General features: G+C 43.5%; 1 protein-coding gene across 1 annotated transcript in view; it reads left to right on the top strand.

Moving 5' to 3' along the window:
• Positions 1-9,224, top strand: part of UST (uronyl 2-sulfotransferase) — a 148,987-nt gene extending 139,763 nt beyond the window's left edge. The window contains exon 8 of the mRNA XM_057363991.1: positions 5,630-9,224. Within this exon, the coding sequence (XP_057219974.1) occupies positions 5,630-5,913 (284 nt within the window). The 3' untranslated portion in view covers positions 5,914-9,224. The remainder of the gene's footprint in view (positions 1-5,629) is intronic.
• The last annotated feature ends 18,448 nt before the right edge of the window (positions 9,225-27,672 follow it).

The following is a 27,672-nucleotide window of genomic DNA, read 5'->3' as shown; positions in this document are numbered from 1 at the left end:
TTTGTTATTTATGGCTTTATCTGCCCAAGCTACTTCTTACATTTATCATTTCTCACTTATCACTAATGATTTTTTATTCTTTTTTCTTCATGTTTCTTCCCTACTGTGATTTTATGTCATACCTCTTTGGTGTTTACATCCTTGAACATAAGAAGTTGTTTGATTACATGTCTTTCAGATTATCTATTTGAGCTCTTCCTGGCTAATCTCTGTTTTGACATCCCTCCATCTTTCTCTGCCAGTTTATCATTGTCAGAGCTTCCTGAATTTTGTCTATGGTAATATAAATAATGAAATTATGTTAACAGTTAGACTATTATTTCCGCTGGTTTCTTTATTCATTGTAGTAGTAAGGAAGAAGAATGAACATTGCTGTCTCACCTTGTTCCGTCTCTATCATTGACAGCCATCATTTTACAGTGTCCATGCTCATTACAGTCTGGTGTATTTGCTTCCAAGATCTCTGTTTGATAAATAATAGAATGTTCCATTTCCTAGGATTGTAGATCTCTCAGCTTCTGGGTGTTTCCTTGACCTCTGGAGAGATGTTCTTTCAGAGAAATCCATGCCTGACCATTAGGAGATAGGAAATGACTGTGTGCCAGCGTGTGAGAGTTCTCCTAATGCCCTGGAGTTAGGAGTTGGTCCATGTCACCAAAGCAGCACAGCAATTCAGGACAGAAGTGCTAAAACAGAGCAGACATTGCTAGTGAGCCTGGCATAACTGTGCCCAGTATGCACGTGAGGGTCTAATCTTTATCTGCGTGTCATTATCACACCATATTTTGTTGAGGTGAATAACTGAGCAAAGAGTAAACTAGCAGTAAAAAGGTTAATATATGGGATTCATAGTATTTCAGAGAAAGTTAGTAGATTCTACAGGACAAATTAACTTTTCCTTTAGTTTTGATTTTTAATATATCCCTGCCTGGTCAGTGTCTCTGTTAGGTTTTCTCCACCATCCCTGCTTTCCTTTAACAAATGTGAGCCTAAGCAAGGTGCTCCAGTGCTCCATCGTGCAGCGTGGCTGCAGCACGCCAYCCCTCCTCCAGCTTGGATTCAGGGACCTGCCCTGGGTTGAGGCTCCTGAGTGGCAGTAGCCCTGTCGTCACTGGAAAGACATGTGAACCCAACGCATTGGTGTCTCATCTGTTCTCCTTTTCCAGATACCCTTCAAAAGCCAGGCTAAAAATTTTGAGTTTGAAAAGCAAGTTTGTTGTGCAAGAAAATGTTTTGCTAAGCTGCAGTTAAGTATTCCGGGGCACATAATTTCTAACATAGCCATCAGAGCCCTGGTTGGCACTGCAGCAGTGAGAGGCAGATCAAGCAGAGGCCCTCGTACGTCACTTCTAACCACAGTGAYACACATTTATTTCCATTTAAAACTCGGGAGAAGTAGGCATGTGCTGTAGCTCAGCTGCACACAATTGAAATGCGGGGCTTCCCTGCAGGAAATGAATTTGCTATGTCTGTGGCAGCCATCGTGTTGGCACAGCCATGCCAGCACAACAGCTTGGCTTGGCGTTCTCCCACCACGAGCCTTAACCAGGCAAGCCCACAGTTCTGCCGGCCTGCAGCCACCCTGCACTGCCACCAGCTCGCCTCACCTCTCCAGGAGGGACCCCCAGGTCTGGGCTCCCTTTGGCTTCATCCAGGATCAGTGCTGAGGAGCAACCTCTGCATGGTGCCCACCAAAACAGCAGGACACTGGAGAGTACATCAGTCTGAAATGGTAGAGAATGCCTTTAGAATCATTTTGTCTAAATATGGCAATTCAAGGTTTTTGGAGCCACAAATTATAAAACTCACTTTTCCCTATGGTTTGGATTGCTGCAGTGAGTAATGTCCATTCCTTAGGTTAAAAAAAGAAAAAAAGTGAGAGTGTGGAAAGTAACTATAAACATTCATCAACTGGTAACCCAAAAGAATTTAATTTTCTTCATTCCTATCTGCATACCTCTTTAGTCTTAATTCAAGGTATGAGCAGGCTGCACTRGGAGGTTGCATTACTGTATAGTACATTCTTCCAGTAATTTAAAAGAATGCCAAAGCAAACACATTTAAAAAAAAATAACCCTAAGAAGTAGGGTGTAGTTTGTTGCCCTGCATCTGGTTAGCTGTCTCAAAGGTCATCACATGGGTCCTTYGGTGGGACAGCTGGGTTTATGTAGCATATGCAGATTGGTATTTTGGCTTTAGGCCAGATCTACCTATTTTTCCATTTTGCTTTTATGGTAAGAGGTGGTTGAGGTGACTTCAAGGGGCWGTTTTGTGATTTCATTCATATTTGTATTAGAGAGCCTTTTAAGAGTATTTAAGATTAAAACCCAGTCTAAATAAAGTTCAAGTTCAAAAAGCAGCAGAGCTCACTTGTTTTATCAAAATGCTGAGCCTGCATCCAGGCACAGCCCCAACTCACGCCATCCAACAGCCCACACCTCATAGCTCTTCATGCATTGCATGATTGTGCTGCAAGGCAAGCAAACAGGAGCCAGAAAATTCACATTGCTCCTGCAGCCTTCCAGAGTGTGGGTGTTTCTGTCTGTGYATGTGCTTCTATAGACATAGGTGTGTGTGGATAGAGCACAGAATTGTACACATACAGAAACCCCTGTGCCACTGCCACAGCGAATTCAGATGAGGAGTGTATTGTGCTGCAAAGGTGGCACAGAGCACCGGGCTGCTGCCTGCCTTGCAAAGTACCAGGACACTGCCTTTGGCTGCTCCTGCCCTCCACAGACTGTCCCCCCGCCCAAGAAAACAATCCCATTCTTTTCACCTTGTCGTCGTTGGCAGCGCTCCTGGGCTAAGCACAAATGCCCCTCTCTGCTGGGAGAAGCARCCACCGAAGGGAGCTGGAGCTGTGAAAGTGGCTTTTCCCACTTAGAGTCCTGGAGGGACCATATAAGTAAAGAGCTTTTTCCAGTGAGCTAAATGGAGTTTGCTGTAACAGAAATAACTTACGTAAAATAAAAACCAAGTTGGCAAGCAGTAGAAAGGCTTAAGCTAATAAATGCAATATTTAACAGTGTATATTTGCTGCTGRTTTTGTAAAGAAAACCAGACTGCAAAGCTGGCAGGAGCTATCAGCTAAGCACAAGAAAGAGGAATGTCTTGAAGTGCTCAGTAATCATAAGAAAGTAGTTTTCTTCTCTCCCAAGGACAGTACAGTGGCCTTCCTGTAGTGTAGTCATCTCATACCCATCAATGGCAATTTGAAGGTAACTTCAACAACACAACTTAGAATTTRGCAAGAGGAGACATTTGTTTGTCTATTCTGGTCCATGGGTAAAGGTGGTGCAGAAGAGAATAAGCTCTTGAGGAACCCAGATATTTTCAGCAAAAATACTTCATGCTAATCGCTAATTACAGGTTGTGCTTTCTATGATAACGTCTGTTTTAAATGCATTTCCTTATCCTTTTTCTACACTTTTTCTTAGCCAAATARCACATTAAAGATTGCATCTTTCTTTCTAATTCTGTTTTTGTATATTTTAATCATTTCGCTACTATCTAAATTAAACAATTGATAACCAGTCAGTAAATATAGAGCATATTTCACTGGACATCACTGTAATTAAAGAATAGAGACATCTGTGTATTACACAAAATTGTTTAATTACTTAGATATATGAGTAGAGACGGATTTYGGTATAAAAAACTACAAAGTTACTTAACTACAAAGTTAACTACAAAGTTATTTAATTACATAGTAGTATGTTTTAATAGTTACCAACCAATAAGAACCATTCTTCCTTCAAAGAAAGAATTAGAAGTATAGATGCAAAATAGAATTAATGCTTTGGATATTTTTTTTGTTGCATTGGGTAAGCTAATTAACATATCCTCTCTTTGTATCATTCTTCCTGCATTTCCAATACTCTGCTGCAGCTGGTAAACAAAACTGACAGGGAGAATACCTATTTCAGATATAAATTTTTTATTCTGCACCAGATGGGTGTGACACAATTAAGTCCAGTGAATAAGAAGACATCCAGCCCAGCAGCACTTGTTTCMTGTAGTATTAAAATGTTCAGAGTTGTTTCCCCTTAATTCCCTTACTCMGAAGGAGGAAAATGTGTGTCCACTGACTGAAAAACAAATTTGTTTACAAGTGTGRATACCTAAGCCATATGGATATTAAACTTCTACAATTTAAAGAAAGTAGTTCATCTTCACTGGTGTGCTCTGCCCATCTGYTGTATTTTTCAAGATTTAAAATCTCATACCAACTTTTTGTCTAAAAATCATTGCTGTTGCACTTGCTATATGGACTTGCTTGTATTTTATTACCTCTTGGGATAAAAGGATTCATATTTGTTKAAAATTCCTCTCTTTCCTAAAATGTTATTCTTGATTATTTCTCTTGGATAAGCATACTGCTTGTGGGATCTCATGAAAAWCTCACTTTTCCTACTAGAAGCCATTGCTGCATCCCTTAGCTTTATTTGTAAGTAATTGTGAAAACATGTTTCTCTGTAGAGATGTTAAGCATTTGTTAAGCTTTGCTGGCAGGTGCTTCAGAAGACCTCAATTTATTCTGCCCATGTGAACAAAACTCTGTCTGTGGTAAAATCATATTTTGATTCAGAAACTCCCTCTGGAAGTAATGGTGGTTGCTGCCACTGGAACCCAGTTGGAAACACAAAGTATTCTTTGTTGTCTGCTTCCTCTATGTAAGCTTTTTCTTTGCCATCCTTCATGGCCTGATCTTTTTGAATATTTCTGACTTGAAGAACTAGTTCTCTTATAGAATTAATAAGAATTAGGTTCCCATATGATATACTTAGGATGAAAATACTTAGGGTGCTCTGGCAGCCTATTGCCATGTAGAGAAGAGCAAAATGAGTTTGCTTTACCCCTTGTTCAAATGCATTCATCGCCAATGGTARACTCACCTATTGAGAGAGAAGGCAGAGATAATTCAGTATTTTTGTTAGTAACTCTTATTTTTTATCAACAATGAAAGGTTTGTATTTCAGTTTACCAAAGCAAAAGTTGTCAGGTGAACAAAAAAACAGTGAAGTCTTCCAGTCCCAGGGCATGACAGAAAGATGAGTCTAGTTYCATTAATAAGTATTATAGAATGAGAAAGTTAACAGGCAGAGTTGATCTTGAGGTGTCTTGTGGTGATGCCAATAACCCTTTGGTGCTGCYATGAGATGGATTCAGGTTGACAAATACCTGTTTGAGTTTAACTCTAGTAAACCACAGCTGAGACAGGTCACCATATGCCACATAGGAAGTAATTGATTAGTTAAGCTCGGTGGTGTGCCTGACATCAAATTTCCAAAGCCAAGCAAGATCATGGGTTTCTGTATGTGTAGCTTATGCTCATAATTCATATGACCTGTTTTCATTTTCAGATAACTACTGACAATTAACATCTTCCATGACTGCAGACAAGCGAAATGGCATCTGTGAAGTAGCCATATTCAAATATGCGAGTCTGACTTCTAACATCTGTATTTTTTCATGTCTTCTTAAAAGTAAATCCATTATTAAAGAAGCAGMTTGAGCTCATTTGTATCAGTAATGTGGTAGGATCATGCCTTAATATTTTAATTAAAAAATTTACATCTGGTCTCACTAATCATCCCCCATGTTGCTTGCTATTATTTCTTTACAGAACATAGGAAACTTGGCAATCTCACTGTGACAGTGAAAAAGACCGTCCCTTCTCCAGAAGCAATACAGATCCTCTACCAGCGCATGAGATACGAGTATGAGTTTTATTACTATGTCAAAGAACAATTCCACCTGCTAAAGCGCAAGTTTGGACTGAAGTCTCATATCAGGAAACCACGTCCCAGACCTGAGTTCTTCATTCCTTCTCCTCTGGAAACAGAGGAGCCAATAGATGATGAGGAAGAAGATGATGAAAAGTGGCTAGAGGATATCTATAAAAGGTGATGGATGGAAAAGCTATCCTTTCTCTTCTGGTGACCCCTCCAGCTTTCTTAAGATTTTTTTTAATTATTATTAAAAGTAATTCCTTAAAGAACTGAGCTAATGCGCAGCGGATTTGAAATGGAACAGAAGAGACCATTCCCACATGCTGGAGCCATTGGGAGATACCTGATTTTGCAGGTTTGATTCATTATACAATGTTGGCTCTGTAGCATCCTTGCAATAGCATAGTTCAAGTGAGAAGTACCTACCATCTGTCACAAAATAACTTTTGGAATACACAGTAGTCCTTTGGGAACATGTGAAATACAGAAGAATAGATTAAGCATTCTTGAAAAGTAAATTTTACAGATTCTCCTCTCTCTCTTTGACCAGAAATAAGTCTTCATGGCATAACACTGTGGCATGAGCYACCAGTAAGTGAACTACAGACAGTGAGCCATTTGGGAAGATTGCCTTTTTCTGTCCAAAGTACATTGGTATCCCAGTGCTATAGTCCGAGCCATTGCTTTGTCTGGGAACCCAAGGATAACGGGCTCAGAAAGGGGCTAGGTAACGGCTCCTTGAATTCCCCATGCCGGAGGAGTGAGGCTGCTATTCTGCCACATCAACACTAGTGGGTATAAGGCAAGTTACAGGAGCCAGATATTTTGGGTAAACCCTTCTAGTTCATAGAGTGAGAAAAGGTACCAGGTCAATGAATGGCAACAACAAATTAAAAGTGCCAAGCCTAGCTTTGTCTGAGCAGTTGAGTATGTTTCTATTAGATTCTAAAGAAAAAGGTGTAAAATAYGTGGTTTATATTCAAGAATGGTATTTTTAGATTTTTATTGGTTTTTTGGGTCACAAATCCAAAAAGATACAGAAAAAGCTACTGATTAAAAAACTTAGATGATCTGGAACTCCTACTAAGCATGACCTGTATTTCTGCAACTGCAGAATTTAGTTGTTCACATCTGAAGCTGAACATAGCTTCCCCACCAGCACAAACATGAGACTCTTGCTTTTAGCATGGCTGGAAGGAAAATTAACAGAATGAACATAGATAGCTTCTCTAGTTGAAATAATTCAGAATCATAAAACAAATACAAGACAATGTGCTCCCTGAAACCAAAGCTGACTCAGTGATAGGCTGTTAGGAGAGTCACTGTGGAAGTTGCCCCTGTTAATCACTACACATATTATCTGCCAACACTAGAAAGGGCATCAGTGGGATCTGAGAAGGCAAAGAAACAGCACCAATATGTGATGTCCTGTTGTTAAGATGGGTGTACCTGGGGTGGGGTTCCCTGTGTGTGCTTACTGGCTGTTCAGCAGCCTGCCAGCACTGGTGGTGCATGAGTGACAGCCCTGGGCAAAGTTCTTTGGCCTTCTGCTACATAGCAAAATAAGGGGGAGTTTTGGGGGTCTTGATGCGGCCTTGGCCTCTTGTGCACCATTGTTGCTAGAGAAGGCTGGACTAATAGAAAATAATAGCAATAAATTCCTGTCCCTAGAGCACAGGAAGGAAGCAGGGACAAGATATTGCAGCTGCTTGCCAGGATATCCACCTGTGTCTCTCTCACATCCTTTCTCAAATATGTACCAGAAAATTTTCAATTCCTATTCCAGAGCTGCCATTTGCAAGGTCACACTTCAGTTTGCTGTAACAAGCATAAGTTATTTTGTGATGGATAAAGTATATAAATTCAGGATCACCTCAAATGGGCTTTCCAAGGATTTTCTCTTCCTTGAGCCTGCTGARAGCCAATAAACATTATGGTCCATCTTCTTCACCACTCAGTCTTTACCTATCCACAGAGAATGAAAATAAAGAAGTGTTAAGACAAGATGCTAACTTGCAGAAAATACCAGGGAGAAGATTCTGTTCTCATTATTAACATCCCAGGTTGGTGGTAGCAATGCACTACTGTGGGGGAGCACATTAAAGCAAGCTGAAAATGGCACAGATAGTAACTAACATATTAGCTAAAATATGAATCTGCTGCATTGTATATTTTAAGTGGTTTCTATGAAATTACATTGAAAGAGTAATGATTAGTTTACACACTGTGGAGTTGTTATATTTTGGAAAGAAAACTAGTATTCTCATGTTTCTGAAATTCTGTTTGAATCCTTTTTCTGCCAACATTTTAACAGAATATAGTCATTTAACACATTCACCCTTCCTGCAAATTCACTGCCTCTTACAGTAAAGTCTGTTTCTGTCTGTTTAATGGTATCTTCAGCCATCACTACTTATAATCTAAATACAAAAGCTGCTTAATGATTTACTCGCTAGGTTTTAATATTGTTGTATTTTTGTAACAATCAACCTGGCCTTTCCTCCTCAAATGGTAATTTTGAAATTTATTTGGTACATGCCATCTAATATTCCTGGTCCTATGGCCTGTTTCTCTGTCATTAAATATATTTTGCTTAACTGTTCAAAGGTACATTTTAAGCTGGTAATCTTTGACTTATTTATTGAAACTTTTCAGCACATTCCAAATTCTGAGTTGCTCAGGAAGAAGTTGATTTAAATAATTATATTTGGGTCTGATGAATATCTCTTATTTAAAAAAAAAAAATCATTGTTTGTAATCCTTTAGCCCACGATAGCTTTATAGGAAGTGCCATGCATGTACTTACAGATCTTTGTGGGGGGAAAAAGGTGGTTGTTCAACACTTTCAAAAATAAGAGAATATACGTGTACATTAGCTTAGCTAAAAATGAAAGCAACGCGTTTTGGAATGAAATCTTCTTTAACTTATTCACTGCTATCTCCTGCAATATCAATAAGCCATATGACTACTTTCCAGTCCAGCAACGTTTAAAAATAAAACTTGCACATTTCTTCCTGGCACCATAGTCCTCTTGCTTACACTAGTTTTCCTGCCTGGATGCAGTGGCTGTGGGTAGGATGYTGGAGCTGCACCCAGCAGAACAGGGTTGGATATAGTGTAGAGCATCCACTTTTGGAAGTCATGCTCAAGCAGTGAGACTGGAGCTGGTTGCTCCTGGGTTATTCCATGTCCCAAATTATCTGGAGGTGTGAGAGTGAAGTCACAGAATTGTTTTACTCACCTGAGATGTGCAGTCAGTACATTGAAGTTCATAGTCCATTGTTCTGTGGCTGCAAAGTAGAAAGAAGTTTAGTCCAGGAGAGAAACAACTCAGTCTCCATGCACTGCATTTTTACTAGATATGGTATTTGATGGCCAGGCATAAAAGCTCCAGATTGATGTTACAATGTAAGTGAGGCATCAGTGCTTTCACACTAAAGAGAGGATCAACTGTTGTTAAAATGCAGCATTCTGGAAAAAAAAATAAATTTTACTCTTAAGTTTCAAGTGATAATGACAAATGGTGCCATTTTTTGTTTTTGTTCAATTTACTTCTCTTCCACATAAGTTTTGTTGGCGATGCACAGCTAAGTCCAAGTATCTCAAATGTTCTCTATTTCTATGTAGAGGAATAGCTTGGCAGAACTGAAAGTACATGAACTGAACCTGATAGTGTCTTTGAAGCATTCCAGTTTCTTTGCAATTATTTTATCATTGGATCTTTGATGGATCATTTGAGTGTTTTGATATGGGATGATATATTGTATCATATACACMCAAGCAAAACCACAAATTTTAAATGTTGGAGAACACATCTGTGAATTCAAGCCATGGAATTTTTCCTCCTTTCAATACTTGATATAATTGAACATAAAGGTACATTGTTTGACTAACTGGCCATACTGCATGCCAGTTTTCGTCCTCTTATCAAATAAAAAACATTGTCTGCCAAAGAAGAAAATTCTACATCCGCTTAAAAAATAAAGATCTGTAATTTCCAGCTAAGGATAATGGTGCTCTGATCTTTCCCTCCATGTTAAGAAAGGGAACATCTGTGATGTTAGAACATTAGCCTAAAACAACACAGCAACATTTTTGAGAACTAGAGTACAGTACCACAGCATTCCTTCTGTTTTATTTTTAAGGACTCGGCCTTCTTTGCACAAGTTCAGCAAACATATAAAACACCGTCGATCAGTCTGCTTGCATGAGCCAAGAACAGAGTAAAGAGCTGAGCATTGCTGCATACAGACCTCCATACACAGATTTCATGGGAAAAACAAGGGTGTTACCCTTGTTTTGGAAAAGCCCATCTAGCGGCATTGGAATCACCAGAACCACTTTTGCAGGGACTGTCCCAAGGGAGGGTTTGCAAAGTTAGGCTCTATAAAGTACCCACAGGTATGGCAGGAACGATGCTGGAAGGCAACTCCATGAGAAATCACCAATGAACAGTGTAAAAACTTACCTGCAAAATGTTTGAAGTGGATGGGAAGGGATCTTAGTTTGAAGGTTGGAAGTCAAATTGCAACCAGCATAAATCAGTTCCTGATGTCTCACAGCTGAGAAACAGTCATAAGTTTTCTTTGGTTTGTCGGGAAATAACATTGCACGTAAAGCTGCAGTATGCAGTGAACATCAAATCTCAGTTATAAACTTTAGAAAACAAGTGTTTGTGTAATGAGAGCACCAGCACACTGTGATGGTTGTGTCCCTGCACTGATGTCTGACCCTGCCATCTTGGAAGAGCCTGCAGGAAGACTGTGGGGGCAGTGGGATGGGAGAAGGGGAAAGATTTCTGCAAATGCAAATTGGGGCTTTCAGACACCATTAGATGGCAAGATTTGACCAGTGGTTTATTTGAATGTGGATTTTGAATATAAACGTGTGGATTTCCTTTTCTGAATATGTACAGGAAGAATGCAAGTTGGTTTGGGATTTATCTGATTGTGGCTGAAAGGGTAAGTTAATTAYACTGCTGTCAGGCAGGCACATACAAGTGTGCTTCGTACAGACTTTTGTCATCTTTCTGTTCCCTTCTTTGGATACAATGGGCAAAAAGAAAAAAGAATTCTGCTACACTGCAGGGCACTTGGTGCTATGAAAAGTAGAGGTTAGCAGGAATGCATGGAGGTGACACTGTTCAGAGTTAAGATTAATGGTCTAAATGGATGATACAGAGCAACCAGCAGAAATGGCACACAAGCTGCTCATCTATGGCTTTGGCTTATCTGGAAAACTTGAGACCATGCTTCAAAATCAGATCTCAAATTTGTGATTTGTACCGTTACCAATAGGGTACTGGATTTTTTTACTTTTCCCATTGCCTTTCTCAAATTGTCACCTCAGGAACTTGGCAGAGCATAAGCACACAGCCTATTCCTGTATCTCATGTGCAGAAGCTCATCAGAGACATAGATTTRATCCTTAGCAAACCTCTCTTCAAGTGCAAGTGACGAGCAGAGTGAAACAAATCCTTGGCACAGTGTTGCAGCTAACAGGCCGGGTAATATTTAGCTACTGTGCTACAAGGGAAAGTATTCCTGCAGTTCTCCAKTTTACTACAGGAGACTCAGGATAACCTCAGGGGTCGTGGGAGCATTGTCAGGTAGCAAAAGCTAATTGCATGTCCCAATGTTGAACTCATGATCTCCTCCAGGTTAGGATCACCTCCAGGAAAGAAACAGAGGTGGTTACAGTTTGTAGCAGCCACAAGAGAAACAGTCCAGGGTATGGCTTCCCACAGTCAACRGGGATTTCTCTTCTTGGAGCCTCCTATCTTGTTTGTGTGATGGGAAGCTCAGGGAGAGGAAGTCAACTGCTGTTGCTAGTCTCTGTGACTCCTCAAAGAAGACAAGATTTCAAGATCATGMTGGATAAACATGCTGGAAGAAGCAGCAGTGAGGTACCTGTGCTTCACAGAAGAGCTGTGAGCATTTTCCATTTTCCAAGGTCAATCTGCATAGGGTATTTATTTCTTCACTAATCATATTGCCTGAGCATCTTGGAAAATGATTAATATGCTTATCCTTTTGATCCACGGTGGAGGTAAAGAAGTGCTGTTATACCCATTTCATACAGCAAGTGGGTAAGTGATATTCCGAATGTCACACAGTAAGGTTGTAAAAAAGAACTAATGATAATTTTGCCAAATGTCTTAATCCTTGAACTTTCTTTTCTGCTGTAAGATCAGTCCTAGATTTTAGAAGGTAAAACTACCATGGAAAATTTTAGTTACTTGGAGTCTTTTCCTTAAGGCTAGGAAAACCTTTCAGTTAACTGTCTAATGAACGATGTTTTAGCCCTTCAGCAGACCACTKATTTCCTTTTGGGACAAAGATTAATTCCACACTTTATCTGTTCAGTGGCATAATAAACACCTGCAGAAATGGTATGGTTGTAAGGTGGCTTGTTTGGGAAAGGTATTCCTGTTCTGTTAAGAGCAGATAAGCAGATTGATGGGTGGCCGAAGTCACAGCTTGTAGGTTTAGCCATTYGCAAGAATATGGTCCCATTTTCTCCTGCAATCTGTGGCACTTGTAGMCTACCTGAAAAGTCAGACGTGTGCTCTTGTATGTGGTCTAAGCTGTGTTTTCCTTTGGTTTTCCACAGTGCTTAAAAACCCAGAAAAAGGAGCAATGCCTTACTGTTCAGCAACCAMTGCGGAGTGAAAAGACAGTCCTCGCACAGCTCACCAAGTAGTTGGTTTTGTCTGATGCACCCATAAACCCGAACTTCTGACAGCTCCTGCTTAGTGGGAAGGGGCATATGCCTCTCACCTGAGATCTGGTGCTCTCCTCTCACCTCTGCCCTGTCCTTCCCTTACCTGGACAGCACACATTGTTAAACCTTTTGCCAGTATCTTGTGGGGAGCATCTTAAGGAAGATTGCACAAATGTGGAAATAATYGTCTGTTCCAAGTGGCTGTGGAAACACGAGCTGCTGAGTCTTGCTCTAAACTTTGATACTGAGGGAAGGCTCTTGATTTTGAGCCCACCTTGYAGGTGTCAGCTTCATTCCTGCTCCAGATCTGGTTTCTGTTCTGAATATTAGGGTGGGTCCTGGCCTGTCTCTGTTGAAATAACTGAGACTTAGCAATACCAAATGCATCCCCTATGGCTTTGGGCCAGAAGGGTGAAATGCACTGGCAGGTCAGCCTGTCAGGGTGCAATGAAGTCTCCCCAGTGTCAGTCTTCCGACATGAGCAGAGACACTTGGTGTCACTAGCAGCCCTGGGGTGGGCCTGGTGTCTGAGTGGGGCGGGGGAGACGGAGCCGGTTTCTCAATCGTAGCGTGTTGCTGGTGGGCACTTCTGCCAATCTCCCTTGGAAAAGTTTCTGCTAGTCCTGTCAGCACCTGATATGGGAAAAAAAACTTTCTTCCTGCACTTCTTTGGACAGGAGCTGGCAAACAAATCCCAGCAGTGCTTATCTTTCATAGAGGCTGCAGAGATCCAGGGCAGATGTCAGGATGCAGGGAAGAGAAGGCAGCAGCCTCCTGCGTGCCCCACAGGGCCTGTTCAAAGCTCTTTCTCACCAAACCTAGGCAGGATAGGGCTGGTAGAGGACAGTACTGCTCCTTGAAGCATGAAAACCCAGCTCCACACAATGGAGTTTCATGTCAGAAGCTATGCCATGAAAACTCCCTGGACTCTTTCTGCACAGTTGTAGCATTCCATCAGGTTTTTCCCTAAAGAACATGATTTGGCCCATCAGTGTATTGGCTGGAAACTGAGCCTTCCAGTGACTCCACAATCCAGCCCTTGTCAGTCACGCCACTTGTGTCTGTGCATGGGGCTCTTTGTGATAAACCTCACTGGAATTTGGAAAACATTCAGCAAATTTGACCTCTACTTTGTCTTATAAATATCAGTGTCAGGCAGCATCATGCATGCTTTATCGCTCCAAAACGGGGAGAAGGAGATGGAATTAGTATGCGGTCAGCTCTGATTTTCCAAAACAATACCTTCTGAGTTAAAAAATCTTTTTACTTCTCAGAAAGAAAATACAATATCCTCCTTTTGCCCAGGGGCTGGGGCTTCTTCTCAAACTTACTCTAAATCCTCTAAATGGACATAGACTTGTCAACCCAGAGGAGCCTAAAGCATTTTCATCTCTTGTAGGTAGAGTACTACAGCAACCAGTTCCAGCAAGGAAGGCGAGATGAGACAACCCATTTCTCTGTTCTCACCACAGGAAAGGGAACAGAGGCATCGGCAAAACCTTGGCCAAGAACAGCCCTGACCAAGGTTAAGAGCTTCTAACTTCTCTACAAATTGGATAGAAAGGTGCAAAATAGATAGCAAAGCTTACTGGGACAATCCAGGGAAACCACATCTAGCTGTGCGTCAGCATCTTTTCCAAAAGCTGCCGCTCCTGCTAACATAAGGAAGAYCAGACCCTTCCTTCCCTCGAAAGAGGGATGTGGTCCCGCAGTGCCCCGTCCCTGGCCCCCGTGGCGGGGCTGCCCGTGCCGGAGCTGTGGCGGGCGGCAGATGGGAATGCCTTGGGAGCGCTGCGCAGCTAGCGGCCCGGCCCGCTGCCCAATCGCTGTGTGGCCCGGCCTAATTGCTTAAAGCTTTTCCTTTCCCCCTCACCGCCAATGCTGCAGTGTAGTATTTATCTACTCTGCAAAACTTTTATGAGAATTGGTAGGGGTTTGTAGAATTCCTGAATAACAGGGATTACAATAGCTGCGGAGGAGCCAGACCGTGCAAACCCAAACGCCTCCCCTGTTTGCCTTATTCATGCGCCGTCTCTGCAGGGAGGAGTTGCGCTCCTCTGCCTCCCACCAATCCCTGCGGGAAGTGCCCTAGACCCCTCACAATCCGGCTGAGATGTGACTGCTCAGTGCCCCCGGCACTTCACCCACCACCTCCCTTCTTCTCTGTCTCCTTCTCCCAGGCTTAGAAAAGAGCGTGGGCACCGCTGGAAGGCGGCTGGATGTAGCTCGCTAAATCACTTGGGGACTTTGCACTAGTTTGTCTTCCTCTGGAAATAAAAAAAAAAGGTCCTGAGAATTTCCCTGGGGAAATTTTCCATGGGAAAAGCTTCGTGCTTTCCTACCAGATAGTGAGCTAGTAAAATTAATTTGAAACATGACAGGTAATCCCTCCTTCAAAATAGCCTTTCAGGTTTTGACCAGCCCTTATGTACTGTGAAGCCATCAGCGACATGTCATATCTTGAAGACTCCTCTTACCAGCAATATTTAAGATCAAATAGTGGTTGTAATTGCAAATAGTAATGATAATAATGTTATGCTTACCTCACAGTGTTAATGTTCAAATGAAACAGTATAWTCTGAAAAAAAAAATGCTTTGCATTCAGAAGCTATATTCAAGAAGGGGATGAGTGCAAGTTAAACTGCAGGAGCCTCTTGCTGAGAAGGCCCAAACTGCAGTGCTCAGTCCTGGGAATAGCTAGCTTTCCCTCCTTCCTTCCTCTCCATTGCATGCCAGTCATTTCAGTTTAAATTAAAAAGAAAAAAATATGAAACCAAACCAAACCCATATATCCATTGTTTTTTCCAGCTTGCCCCTCCAAAAGTAGTTTGCTTTAGTCCAATGAGTCAAAAGGTATTACTCCCTTACTCATCATTCCTATTTGCATTGCTCAAAAGGAGATCTGGCAGAAGAATGATGTGGACATTGCACCAGGACTTGGTAGCTCATTCTTGGGGAAGTACTGTGTTGGCTGTGGGGACTGCAGGCTTGGAGACTGTGTAAATAGTGCTTTTGTTCAGGGCCAATGGAGCCTGAGTGAAAGTGCCACCATAAAGGGAACACACGCAGCAAAACCAGGCCGGCAGCAGTGGCAARTTCCCTGCAGTCACTGAAGAGTCAGCATGTGTTTGGTTGGTGCACTGCATAGGAACATAAATGTATGTGCATAGTTTCAAAACACTAACTACAGCCCYCTGGAACTCCACAGGGGGGTAAGGACAAAAGAGAGAAGGGTTTTGCTTCTAAAAGATTGAAAGGAAGTTTAGAGACCAGAGCAGAGAAACCAAAAATTAGGTGAGAGGCATAGCAGAGTGTAAGGAGCTATACAAGCTAAGCTGTACAAGTTGGGGTTGAGGAAAGCTGCTCCTGGTGCAGACATTGGACAGCTGGATATGCATAAGGGAGCAGGCAGAAAAGCCAGCCACAGCCTCTCTGGGTCCACTTACTCTACCCCTGACATTGAGGAAAAGCCCACACCTGATAAAGACAGCAGCACACAGCAATGGGGGAAAGATTTAACCTGTGCCTAGATGTAGTGATGGATCCAGGTGAAACTGATTAATAACCCTGGCAGTCACTGGCTTTTGGGTGCTGGAGCCAATCTGAGGGGAAATGAGAAGAGATGGAATCTGTTCATCATTTTTTGTTCTGGTCACCAAAGGTCACTGCTGGTATAAACTTCCTAATGCTGCACATTTTTAAAAGCAAGAAAGGCTGCCTATAATACTGTTTCAGGCTTTCAGCTTTGTTTAAAGGTTTTCACCTCTCATTCTCAGCTTTATGACCTCTGCTTCTCAACAAAAAAATACTAAAGTCAAGGGAGGCTCTGGGCTGACTCACTTTTGACAGAGGACCAGACCGCTGCTGTGGTCCCTTTTTCCCATACCTCGTGGGTCTCTGCATTTCCAATGCAGAGCTTGCGCTCCGCAAAAATGCACCGCAAGCTTGCAAAGAATGCATCTGTTTATATTACCTCCCCTGGCCCAACATCCTGTTTTGGGAAAAATAGCTTTTTATAATGAGAAGCAGGGGGAAGCGAGCAAATGATTCTTCATGCAAGAGGTGAAGGTCTTCCTATTCCCCAGAGCTTTTGGGGTGGACTCTATTTTTTCCCCGGAATTCCTGCCTTGCAAGAAAGAGCCGATGCCCCCAGCCGCGCTCTCCGGGCGGAGACACGCGGTGCCCGCTGTCCCGGGAGGCACGGCGGGCGGGGCGAAGCTGCTCGGGGGCGATGCCGGCTCCCAGCAGCCTGGGCGGGCACTAGAGGGAGCCGCGGCCATCCCGCCTGGCCCCGGCCCGGGCAGGTGGAGCAGCGCCGGGGGCGGCTTCCGCTGCCAATCGCCGCCCGGGGCTCGCTGTCGGCGCTGGCTCCGCGGCGGCATCACCTCGGCTGCGCTCCCGAGGGAACTGCGGAGCGGATGGGAACTGCCCGAGAGAGCCGGGACGGAACTGCGCAGCCGAACGAGTGGTTCTGGCTGGCAGCGAGCGCTCGGGTACCGAGGAAGGCAAGAGGTTACGGGCGGGAGAGGGTGTGAGATGTGGCGGGATAYTAGAAGACGGAAACCGGGGAGTGACCACGTCTCGTGATCTGAGCGAAGGCCAGGCTTGCTGAAGGAGAGAGGAAGTGGGAGGAAGCGCATTGCTGAGTACTGAAATGATAATGTACGGCTTGCTTTCAAAAGCCAACCAAAGAAACCGAGGCTAGCCAGGCCTCGGGGCTRTATCAACCTTTGATGAACAAACATCAAGCATGCAAAGCCATATTCCCATTGACTCTTGTCAGGGGGAAGAACAAATTAAACTTCTACACAGATGGTACCTTTCTTCTGGTGACATCAAAGCCCAAAAAAGATGAATAGCCTAAACCTTATCGCTCACTTGAGAGATCATTCACTATCATGATCACAGCTTTGTTGGGCATATTTAGAAGCATGTGATATACGTAGCCTTCAGTTCAGAAGTGGGAGTCTGGGTCTCTTCCTTCACTTTGGATAGCAGCCTTCACCCAAATTTCCCCCCTTTCCTGTTACCTCTCCTCCTGCAGCACCTCAAAGGGTATGTGTGGTTTTCATTTGGTGAACTCACCCGCGGTTCCTTGTTYGCTATTTTCGTCCGGACAGAACATAGATTCTGGGACACGGGCACAGAGGGAGATTAGGTGGTTTAAATCTTATGCCTCGGGCCCCTCTCCAAGGAAAAGCTGTTGCTAACTTACAGCTGTCTCGTGCTCTCTGTGGAATGAGAGGGAAGTCCATTCAGTCCAGTGAAAATAAACCGACCATCATAGCTGGCATTCTCGTTGGCAGTCTCAGTGCAGAGGCCAAGGATTTGAGGGTTGTGACACATGAGGCAGCTCACTCCTAAAGAGCTTGATCTGGGTTGAAACGTGTCATCAGAAAAGTATGAGGAGCCTTGTGCTCCCGCTGTCAATACAGTACTTGCCCTCTTCACACGGGCCAGCTTTCCTTTTCTGTCCTGCCAGTCTGGCACATGGCATGGGTACCCTTTACTGTACATTCACTTTAAAGGAGAAGGACACAATTTCCTCCCACTAGGCTCCAGGATTCAACCATCAATTCTATAGCTCCTATTTTGCCTTCACCACTTGCCCTTCTCTTCTCCTGAATAAAAGGTTGTCTCCTATCTTCCTGCTGCCTGGCATACACCCCATCATATCCTCAGCCTGTTAGCCCTCTTCTCCTGTTCCCCAGCTCCTCCTGRGCATGGGGCTGGGTGCCCAGGTGGCACCTAGGTACAGTGGCACATAGCTGGACTGGTTGTCAAGTGGATGAGCAGTCGTTAGGAGCAGTTCCAGGATCACGGCAGGTACAGGGTAGCTGTGTACATCTTTGCTATTGTCAGTCTTTCCCTCCAAGTGAGGATCGACAGTGAGTCTAGGGCTGTGTGAGAAGCTATTAGGAGCAAGAAGTGCTGACTGTAATAAGGCTATTTATCATATGAGATGAGAAAGCTGAAGCTTTCATCATAGAGACCTGGAGGTTTTCCCTTTGCTGTTTTATCAACAGGTCTGAGAGTTTACGCAGGCTTCTCACAAGGTGTGAAATCTCTGTTGAAGTGGGTTTTGGAATCTTCCCGACTCAATTTAATACGCTAAATGTAAGGGTAGCATGCAGCAGACAGGCCAGGACAGCTCTGTGAGGCAAGAAGGTGCAGCGAGTGAGAAGGACAGATGTGGTGAAGGGATACACCACCAGAAGGAACTGAAATGCAAAGCCTTCTAGAAGAGTTGTCATCCATCAAAACTGATTTGTCACATTATAGCACCACTGTAATGCTTTCACATTTCACAAACACTTTCCTCATGTGCATCCTAATCTAAGCCACTCATCCTGTGGGTCAAATTGAGGAGGTCAGTCACCCTGGGGGTGACTTTAGAGCTTTTCAAGTGAAAGAACAGGGTGGTTTTTGTTTTGGGTTTTTTTTTTTTTTTTAAAGGTTTAAAAAAATATTCAATATTTAATCTCCAAGCTTTCCCAGGCAATTTTGGATGGCTTGTCTTGGTCTCCTCCCCCTGAATTCACTGCCTTAGGTCTTTTCTTGGTGCAGCTTCCACATATTTGCTGCGAGCCCTCCTCAGAGCTGACTGTGCTATGTGCTCATTTTCCAACTTAGAAAAAAGGAAAAATGTAAACAAGGGGTGCTCCAGCCAGGCCGTGTGGACAAACCTGCAGCCTCTACAGTGCCCAGCTCCTGCACATCTTCCTCTGACGGCTGTGGAAAGGGTTTTAAATTATATGGTGCCAAGAGAAGGGGAAGCCTGCAGCTGGTTTTAGTTCTGGGGTGAGAAAGTTGAAAGAATAAAAGAATTGGAGGCAGTTCTTTCACGTAGGTGATTAGTGCAAAGGAATGTCAGATTTGCTGAAGAAAGTTTCCTTATCAGGCTGCAGATTTATTAAATGTGTTCCAGACTTGCATTGCTTCATTCAAGTTTAACACAGCAGTAATACTTAATATGCCCTTTAGCAATTTAATACTCCCTTGTACAAATCATTGGAAAATTTAAAATAGAAAAATATGTCCCGGCTTAACTGTAAGAAGAAGGGGAACTCTGTATGAAACCAGAGGAGAAAGAATGCATGGGTAAAACTAAATATTACTGAATATCTTACCACATGTATTATTCTGCTGAGTTATTAGTACGTGCACTCTCAGCTGCAGGCTAGAGGAGGAACTTGCAGTAATAACTTACAGAACAACAATTTCCAGCATCAGGGCTCCAGGCTGGCATCATATCATGCCCAGAAATTACTCCTCAGGAAACACATTTTATACAATTTTTTTGCCTTCAGGGAGCACAAATATGGGTTTCTTCTATAAGGAAATGAAAATCAGTTGTTGGTGCTGCTTAGACAGGAAATACTGCTGTCAGACATCACACAGTTGCTTTCACAATAGAGGGGGGTGTAAACACTGAATTGGTACATCACTGAGACATGAAAGGCGGCCTTTGTTGGAGACAGAGAGAGGACAAGACCATAAAATGCCTCACTGCTGCATAATTACGTGTGAATATAAACACATCCATATAAACATGTTTCTGCATAAGTAGTCTTGGTCTAATATTCTGTGTAAGAGAGTTCCTGCAAGGCTCCATGTGGCCAAGGTGAACAGGAATCTGTCCCAGTTTGGACAAGAGGATGATATTTAATATTGGCTATGCATATGGGAAAGAAGGGAATGGCTTTATTTTGTGATGGTTGATTGGACTGCTTGGCTTTTGTGGTTTTTTTTGAAGAAGCAAAGGCTGCTAAAGCAGCCTTATCAATTAATTGCAATACACCAGCATTCTCCTGAGTTTCCAACTGCCCTGCAGAAGGCTGGACAAGAAGATGAAGTGGTGCCTATTGCATCTTATAAGGAGATGTTCCCAGGAAGAATCAGGGTRCAGGAAAGAGAAAATTACAACTTACAAATGTCAAGAGTGCATCCATCTTGACCGAGGAGGGCAACTGATTCAGCTCTGGATACTGGCCACTCCTGCTGACACTGAGTCACTGTGTCAGTCTGTATGCTGCTGCTGACCCAGACTGGCTGCCAGTGGCCAGCATGAGTCAATATGCACAGAGATCACCGGGCCTTGCAGAGGCTGGGGAGAGCCATCACTCCCACGGGACAAACTTACTCAGGTCATGAAGGACAGCGGTGTTAAAGATCTGTCAAAACTAATGGTTGGAGTTAGGCAGCAGCTGGGACCAGGATCTCCCTCTCCTGTCCTAGTCACACACCTCCAGGCCCTGAGCCATTTTTAACAATTACCATTGCTTTCTGCTGGCAGCCTCAGACTAACTCTTCCCATGTTATTTAAGGGCTGCAGGACTGGAAGTGACCTCCTGAATCACTGATCCCAGGCACTTCTAAGTGGAGGCAACCACATCATACGAGCCTAGTCAGAAATGTCTCAAAGAGAGCAGGGTGGTGGGTTGTGTGGTGATTTCATCCTTCCAGATTCCAGAGGCAACATTCAAGCCATTGTGGCAGTGATTGTCTCTTGCTCGGACATTTTAGCAAATACAGTTGCCTGATAAGAAAAGGAATTTGTGCTGAAAGGTGTTTTATTTTGTTTGTAATTTTCCTGACATGACAAAGGAAATGCTATAGGGAGATGGCATCTGGGGTATACTGAGGTCTGGGGTCTGGGATGCTCCTCTCACCCACCATGAGTGGTGAAAGCAGCTTGCCAGCATCTGAGACCTCGGGGATCCTATTGAAGGAGAAACTGAGCCATACACTGAATTTACCAGAAGGATCTTGTGTGGGGACTACACTGATTTATATTAGTGGAGGAATGTGTTAGCAATGTCCGTCCTTGAAAGGCACATATTTCATGGCCTSTGGGATAAACAGAGTCTATTTCCTGAGCAGGGGAAGAGGACCTTGGTTTTCCTTTTTCATTAGTGTCCATCTCCAACTTCTCTATGTTGGAGCCTGTCTCCAAGCCTGCAGGGATGACAGAAGGGAGGGCTCTGTCTCTGCAGGTGCAGGTCTTAAAGGGATTTTTTTTCCTTGTCATCTAATCCATTTGGTGGAAGGGGAACACACCTTGCAATGCCCTTTTGCTGCCCCCTGCTTCTGCCAGGGCTTTTGGAGGCCATGAGCTGGAGAGCAGCGTGTGTGCCTGAGGTGGAGACAGGGCACCACAAGAAACAGAGAGGTAAGCAGGATTGTTTGGATTTTGAAGGTGGGATATAGAAACATCTTTCACAAGAGGTGTAGGGCTGTCACAACAGTCTCTCTACAGACCTTAGAGGGAGCTGGGGACCTGGGTCACCTGGTTGCTGCTTCAAAAGTGATCCTGGACGCAGGCATTATAAGACAGAGTCTGAATATGGGCCAGAAGCACAGGAGGAAATGGAATGGAAAGAACTGTGGAAACAAGGGCATGGATGTGTGCAGCAGCTGGAAAGCCAGAGCTCCTAGCAAGTATCAGATTCACCTGGGCAGGGCAAGGCCCCCAGCAGCATCTTCCACCATGGCACAGCAGAAACAAGCAGCAGGAATTCAGGGCTTCAGGCCTCCCACAGAAACAACCCTTTTGTGCTGTTATCCAAACAAGCTGCCAAAGCCCAGTGGCAAACAGATAYGAGTTAAAGGACAAAGGTTCCTTAAATATCACATAGCATTTTAGCTTGCTCCAAAATGCAGGAATGAAACTGAGTTTCATGTCACCAGTGAATTGTGACAAGCTCCCAACAAAACCTACTTTGGAGAAGTTGGCATGGTTTCCATAGTTGATATCCAACAGCTACAAAGTGAGGGCAACAAGCAAAAGAGATTTTGTTGTCAGGACCAGGAAAGGGGAATCACATAGCTCAAATGTACTGAGGCAGATGATCTGAATAGCTATGGGATTTTTTTTAAGTCTCATCTTCAACAAATACCTAACAGAAGAACATTAAAACTGCTTTATCAGGAAGAAGGAGGCAAATTATTTACTTTCATTGCATGAATCTCATTCTTGTTACATTAATAAGGTTCTCTGTAGCTCAAGTACAGGTTATTGCACTTATGTTTGAATTTACAAGTAACACTCTTGTGAGTCCTGCTGTTTAGGTTACTATGAATTAATGTAAAGTAGGAATCAAGATTTGGAATTTGCTTTGGGAAGAAGAAGTAGTGTTAACCCTTGTAGGAAAACAATGCTGTCCTGCACTTAATGGTTCAGGGGTCAGTCATTCACAGCAAGTGGGATGTACTTGATCAATAGAGAGAAATTCAGCACATTCCCAAGCAGGTAGAGCTGATATTCACTGTGAGGAGCTGCAGTGGTCAGAGGTTTGGCAGAGCTTCGTGCATTGGTGTGCCTGTAGGCAGCACGTGTTGTGAACTTTCCTCTCTCTTCATCGGATGCATCAGATGCATCCTCCTGAATGTTAAGGTCAGAGAGAACCTTGCAAGCCACCAAAAATTCTGGCTATTTCTATTGGTGGTTGTGTGAAATTTCTTGGCTAAGCTTAGTTTTTAGGAAGGATACTCTAGAACAGAGATTGTTCTGCATAAGCATTGCATAAAGAGATATCAAAAAGAGGCATAAATAGGAATGGCAGGTGTTGGTGGCACCAGTCTTTAAGTCAATTACATGTGGTTTTTCATCAAATCCTTTCCTTATGAAAATTACTGCTAGGAAAATATGATTACTTCTGCACCCAGTCTAGAAACATGGAGCTGACTGATCAGGATCTCAGGCAGAGGTCTCCTCGGCTGGAAACAATGCACCAGGCTGGCAGCTCCCATTGTGCCTACAGACCACTGTTATCCCTGGCACAGGTGCAGCACTGGAGCAATGTTGTCTCTCACCTGAGCACTTCTCCAGCTGCAAATACTTTTCCAGAGTGCTTCCAGAGGCAGAAGGGTATAACCCTCCTTTCAGAAAGGTTAGTTTCTGTCTTGTTAAAAAGAAGACACAAAATCCTTCCTTCCATGAAGCTGTACACTTCAGCTCCTGTTGATCTTCCTTATCTTGCTGTGTTTTCTCCTACATGACATCAAAACAATTTGACATCAAAACCCCAGCTGGGGTATTGGTGCCTGGTAGCAGAGCTTTCATCCATGCCTGGGGAACTCTGGTCAGATGGTGGCACTTCACCAGACTGTGAAATGCCCATCCAAGGTAAAGGTGGATTTAAGGGAATCCAGTGTCTGGGACAGTGGAGAAAGAAGACTTTCCAAATATTTATCAGAGAATCCTTCACTGCTGTGGGGAAAATATTGAGCCTATATTTCCAAGAAAGTACAGGCAGTTGAGACAGATCTTCACTGTCACACTGGATCTATTACAGCTATATAAAAAGAAAAAGGTTCCCATATTCAAATCAGAGATCTGCTGAGCCTGTCCCCTCTGAGAACARTGAGAGATATCAGAATGTGATCAGGGACTGCCCATTTCCTGTTGAATAATTTCATTTATTACAGTATGTGAATGTGAGATCCTGAGATAATGACTCAAGGATTGCTCAAGAGGACAGGATGCAACCTCTCTGAAAAGCCTCTTTCTGCTCTTTGGCTGGTAAGACAGATAATAAACATCTTCTGGAATGAGGTTCTGGTGTACATTGCCAAAATTCAATTTGGGCTTTTGTTCTTCTGAGACAAAGATGTTGAGTGATGAAAATCAAATTGCCACTGTTGGCTGCGTAAAACCATTTAATAATCTGCAGCCTGGAATAAAACTCTTATACCTGCATTCCTCCTAGGTACATTTCCCTTGGGCATTCCAAATATCCATTGAGTGAATACTGTGGGGTTTGGAGGTCAGCAGTAGTTAAAACAGAAGTGCTTGGAGGCTAGTTTGCAGAACCAACTGTTTGACTGGAGAAAATGAGCTATAAACCAGCACTTTATCCTGGGGCATTAGAGGGGATAACTCAGGCTTGAATAGTTTGCCTTCTGTTAAAACAGACAGTTCTCTTAGGGTTTTCAGTGGCAAGGCTCAGCAGTGTACCCTGAGCTCCCAACCACAGAACATCCACAATTTACAGCACCATGGAGCAGGTCTTCTTCTATTGATTGCACTGTGCACCTTGCAGTGGAAGCAGTGGTACTACCACACAACAGAGAAATAAATAGTCAATGGCAGGGTAACAGTTGGTTAGCCACAACTAAGTCTTCAGACTTTTTTAATATTCTGAGCCTAAGAATAATGAAAGAGTGGTTCTTCAATTTAGTGTTTTGTATGAAAATGATCTTTCATTAGCAGTGTGTGGATGAATTGCATGTATGAATATGTCCACTATATACCAAGGCTTGATCTGGACAGACCTGTACATCCTATTTAGGTATGAATTGCTGTATACCCATTACTTTATCTCTAGAATCATGAAAGCCTTCTATTCAGGTGCTGCATGTCAGTACTTCTCCACGATAGCTCAGCCAAAGGTTCCAGCTTGCACACAAGTCATCCATGGCTGSAAATGCCAAGGAGATGAAGGCACTATTGGCATTCTGTTCCACTGATCTCCACCCTTGGTTTTTGCTGATGTGGACCAGAACCTCTGCCTCAGATCAGAGCCAGTCCTGTGTTTTCTTGTACTAAAATAGTGAGAAAGAAGATATCCAGAACAGACAGACCAAKGGGAATCAACACAGGCCAGGTAGATCAGTGGGTCTTCCCACAGGAAGGAGGCTTTTCTTGGGTCCTTCTCAAAAGCCGCAGGGAAGATGTCACAGCTGGATGACATGGGTGTCTTGCTCAGAGAATCAATGACAGCCTTTAGCCYGTGAGTTTGACAGCCGAAGCTGATGTGAGGTACTATGCAAGGCACTCATGGGCTTCAACTAGTTGGGAGTCAGCAGACTGAAACCCTCTCTGTCCATCTGCGTATTTCCACTCCAGCTTCCCTTGCACAACACAGCAGCAAGGGAAGGGAATGTTGCTGATCAAATGAAGAGCAGGGCATTTCACCTGCCAGAGAGAGATGCTGGTTCCTGTAAAGCGCTCTCTCTCTCTCTCTCTCTCTCTCTCTCTCTCTCTCTCTTTCTCTGCCCTGTAAATTAGTTTTGAGCCCACAAGAGGTTTGGTAAGTGACCCAGAAGTGGCATGGGAAGTTGAAACATTGAAAAGCAGAAGGAAATTACAGACACTAAGTACTCTCCCTGCAAAGCTTGCCTGGCTTTTATCCTTACCCAGTCACTGCTAGAGCTACTCCAAGTGTCCTCTTCTTCCAAGTGATTAAACCCYGACCATGCTTGGGGCAGGAGGTGATTCAAACCATAAATAAAGATACAAGTCTAAAGGTTAGGCAAGCCAAAGTGCTGTTTCACCTCCCAGTTCATACTGGGCTCTCCAGCCAGCTGGATTCTGTGTCCAGTACATACTTACAAAAATCTGTCACAATTAGTCCATCTAACACCTGTCTCGCTTGCCAGTGTACAGCACTAGAAGAGGTTAAYTCCAGTGTTGGTGCTGTGTTTTGCTTCTCAAACACACAGAGAAATGCACACTCAAGTGAGTCAGATCAGGCTTGATATCCCTATTTTGTAGCTGGACTTCAGAGTTAAGGTAGGATGCGAAGCTCATACACAAGATCCACAAGAAGCATCCCAGGTAAGTGTTAATGCTCGCACCCATGGCCCAGCATTYTCCAGTTTATCAGAGCTTACTGGAACCATTGAGGAAAGCATCAATGAGGTTATGATGGGCAAACATGCAATCACATAAAATATTTTTGTTTCTTAATTCATGGTCAGCCCTACAATGATTACGGGAAACAGGAGGGGCACATGCTGATGCAGAAATTGAAGGACTTGAAATTTTGTGCTGAAGTAAGCTTGTAGCTTTGTGGTTTATTTTCAGGCATAGGTATTACACTCATTGAGTTGGGCACAAAATATCTCGAGGTTGGAATCTGTCCTGTAGGATTAGAGTCCTGGATTTAGAGCCAACCAGCCTATTATTTGTGGAGGGTGAGGAGGTGACTCTGTCTGAACTGCCCACTTGATCTTGCCAATACATCAGTGACCTTTTCCTAGATGTGGAGAGCTGAACAGTGGGAGCACCATCATCACTTTAGAATTGAAAGAAGTGGAGGCAGCTTCTGATTTTGGCAGCAGAAGCCTACCTGTTTCAGGCATGTAGCAGCCTCAGACTTCCCACRGATAATCCTGAGGCTGGAATATGGTTTTCTCAGAGAAAACAAGTTTGTATCAAAAAAATACCCGAGGAGACACGTATATACATATGTATGTCTTTAATTGCCAGAGAGCTATGGCCTAGAATGCCAACGTGTCCAAGCACTTTGCTCCCTTAATCATTTAAAGTGCTGTGCATGCTGCTTGGATACCTCCTAACACTGTTTGCTAGATCAGATATCAAATAGGAATGTTAAACTTTGGAAGCGGGACAGTGGTATGCCTTCGTAATTGCCCTCCTCCATGAATAATGGAAGCCCGCTGGACAGGACAATGATTTATTAACGTTACCTCTCTTGCCTTCCCCCTTCTCCCTGTGCCATCTCAAGCAATGCACTCTGTAATTTCTTATCACTGTATTTTATTGTAGCATACTCATCCTAGAAGACTAACAAATATATGCCCCCAGAAAACTTTTATTCTTATAGTTGATGCTGGCATCAAAGGTATTTTTCTGCCATTGTTGTGGGAACAGTTTCCTCATTCTCAGAGTCACAGTGGTTTGCATTGCTGCTCTGGCTCCTGCTCCCTTTGCTTCCATCAATAAYAAGTTAGAAGTCGTTCTAGGGCTGGGATCTGGCCTGTGAGCTCTTCACTAACATCTCAGACATACCAATAAACCCTGGTGTGACAGACCTGGGATTGGACTGGACCCCTCCAAGTGCTGACCGAATTGCAGGAGCTGCTGCTTCCTACCCCACAGACACCACTGCTTGCATTTTGTTTCTAGTCTAGGAAATTCTCTATATTTCATCTGCTCATTCACTCTGTGTTTGCTGAGTTGTTAAATTAGTATCAGGAAGAAATCTCACTGTGCACAATGGTTGAAAGCCAACTCCTAAAGCCCAGTGAAACTTTCCCCTCTGTTGTTCCAGGGACTCCATTTGCCTGGCAGCACCATGTTTAGCTCAGAAAGACCCAATTAGCAGAGGAGGCAGACTTATAGCAGCCCTTGGTCATCAGCAGCTGATCTCTCTGCTGAGCAGATGGACGTGTCTGTCCCTCTCAGCATGGGTGGGACTTTTGTCACTCTTGTGTCACCCTTTCGTCACTCATGCTCTGGTTCCT

The sequence above is a fragment of the Malurus melanocephalus genome, unplaced genomic scaffold (genome assembly GCF_030028575.1).
Source record: "Malurus melanocephalus ecotype Western Australia unplaced genomic scaffold, MMel_1.1 scaffold_33, whole genome shotgun sequence".
NCBI lineage: Eukaryota > Metazoa > Chordata > Aves > Passeriformes > Maluridae > Malurus > Malurus melanocephalus.
This window is presented reverse-complemented; position numbering and strand designations above follow the sequence as displayed.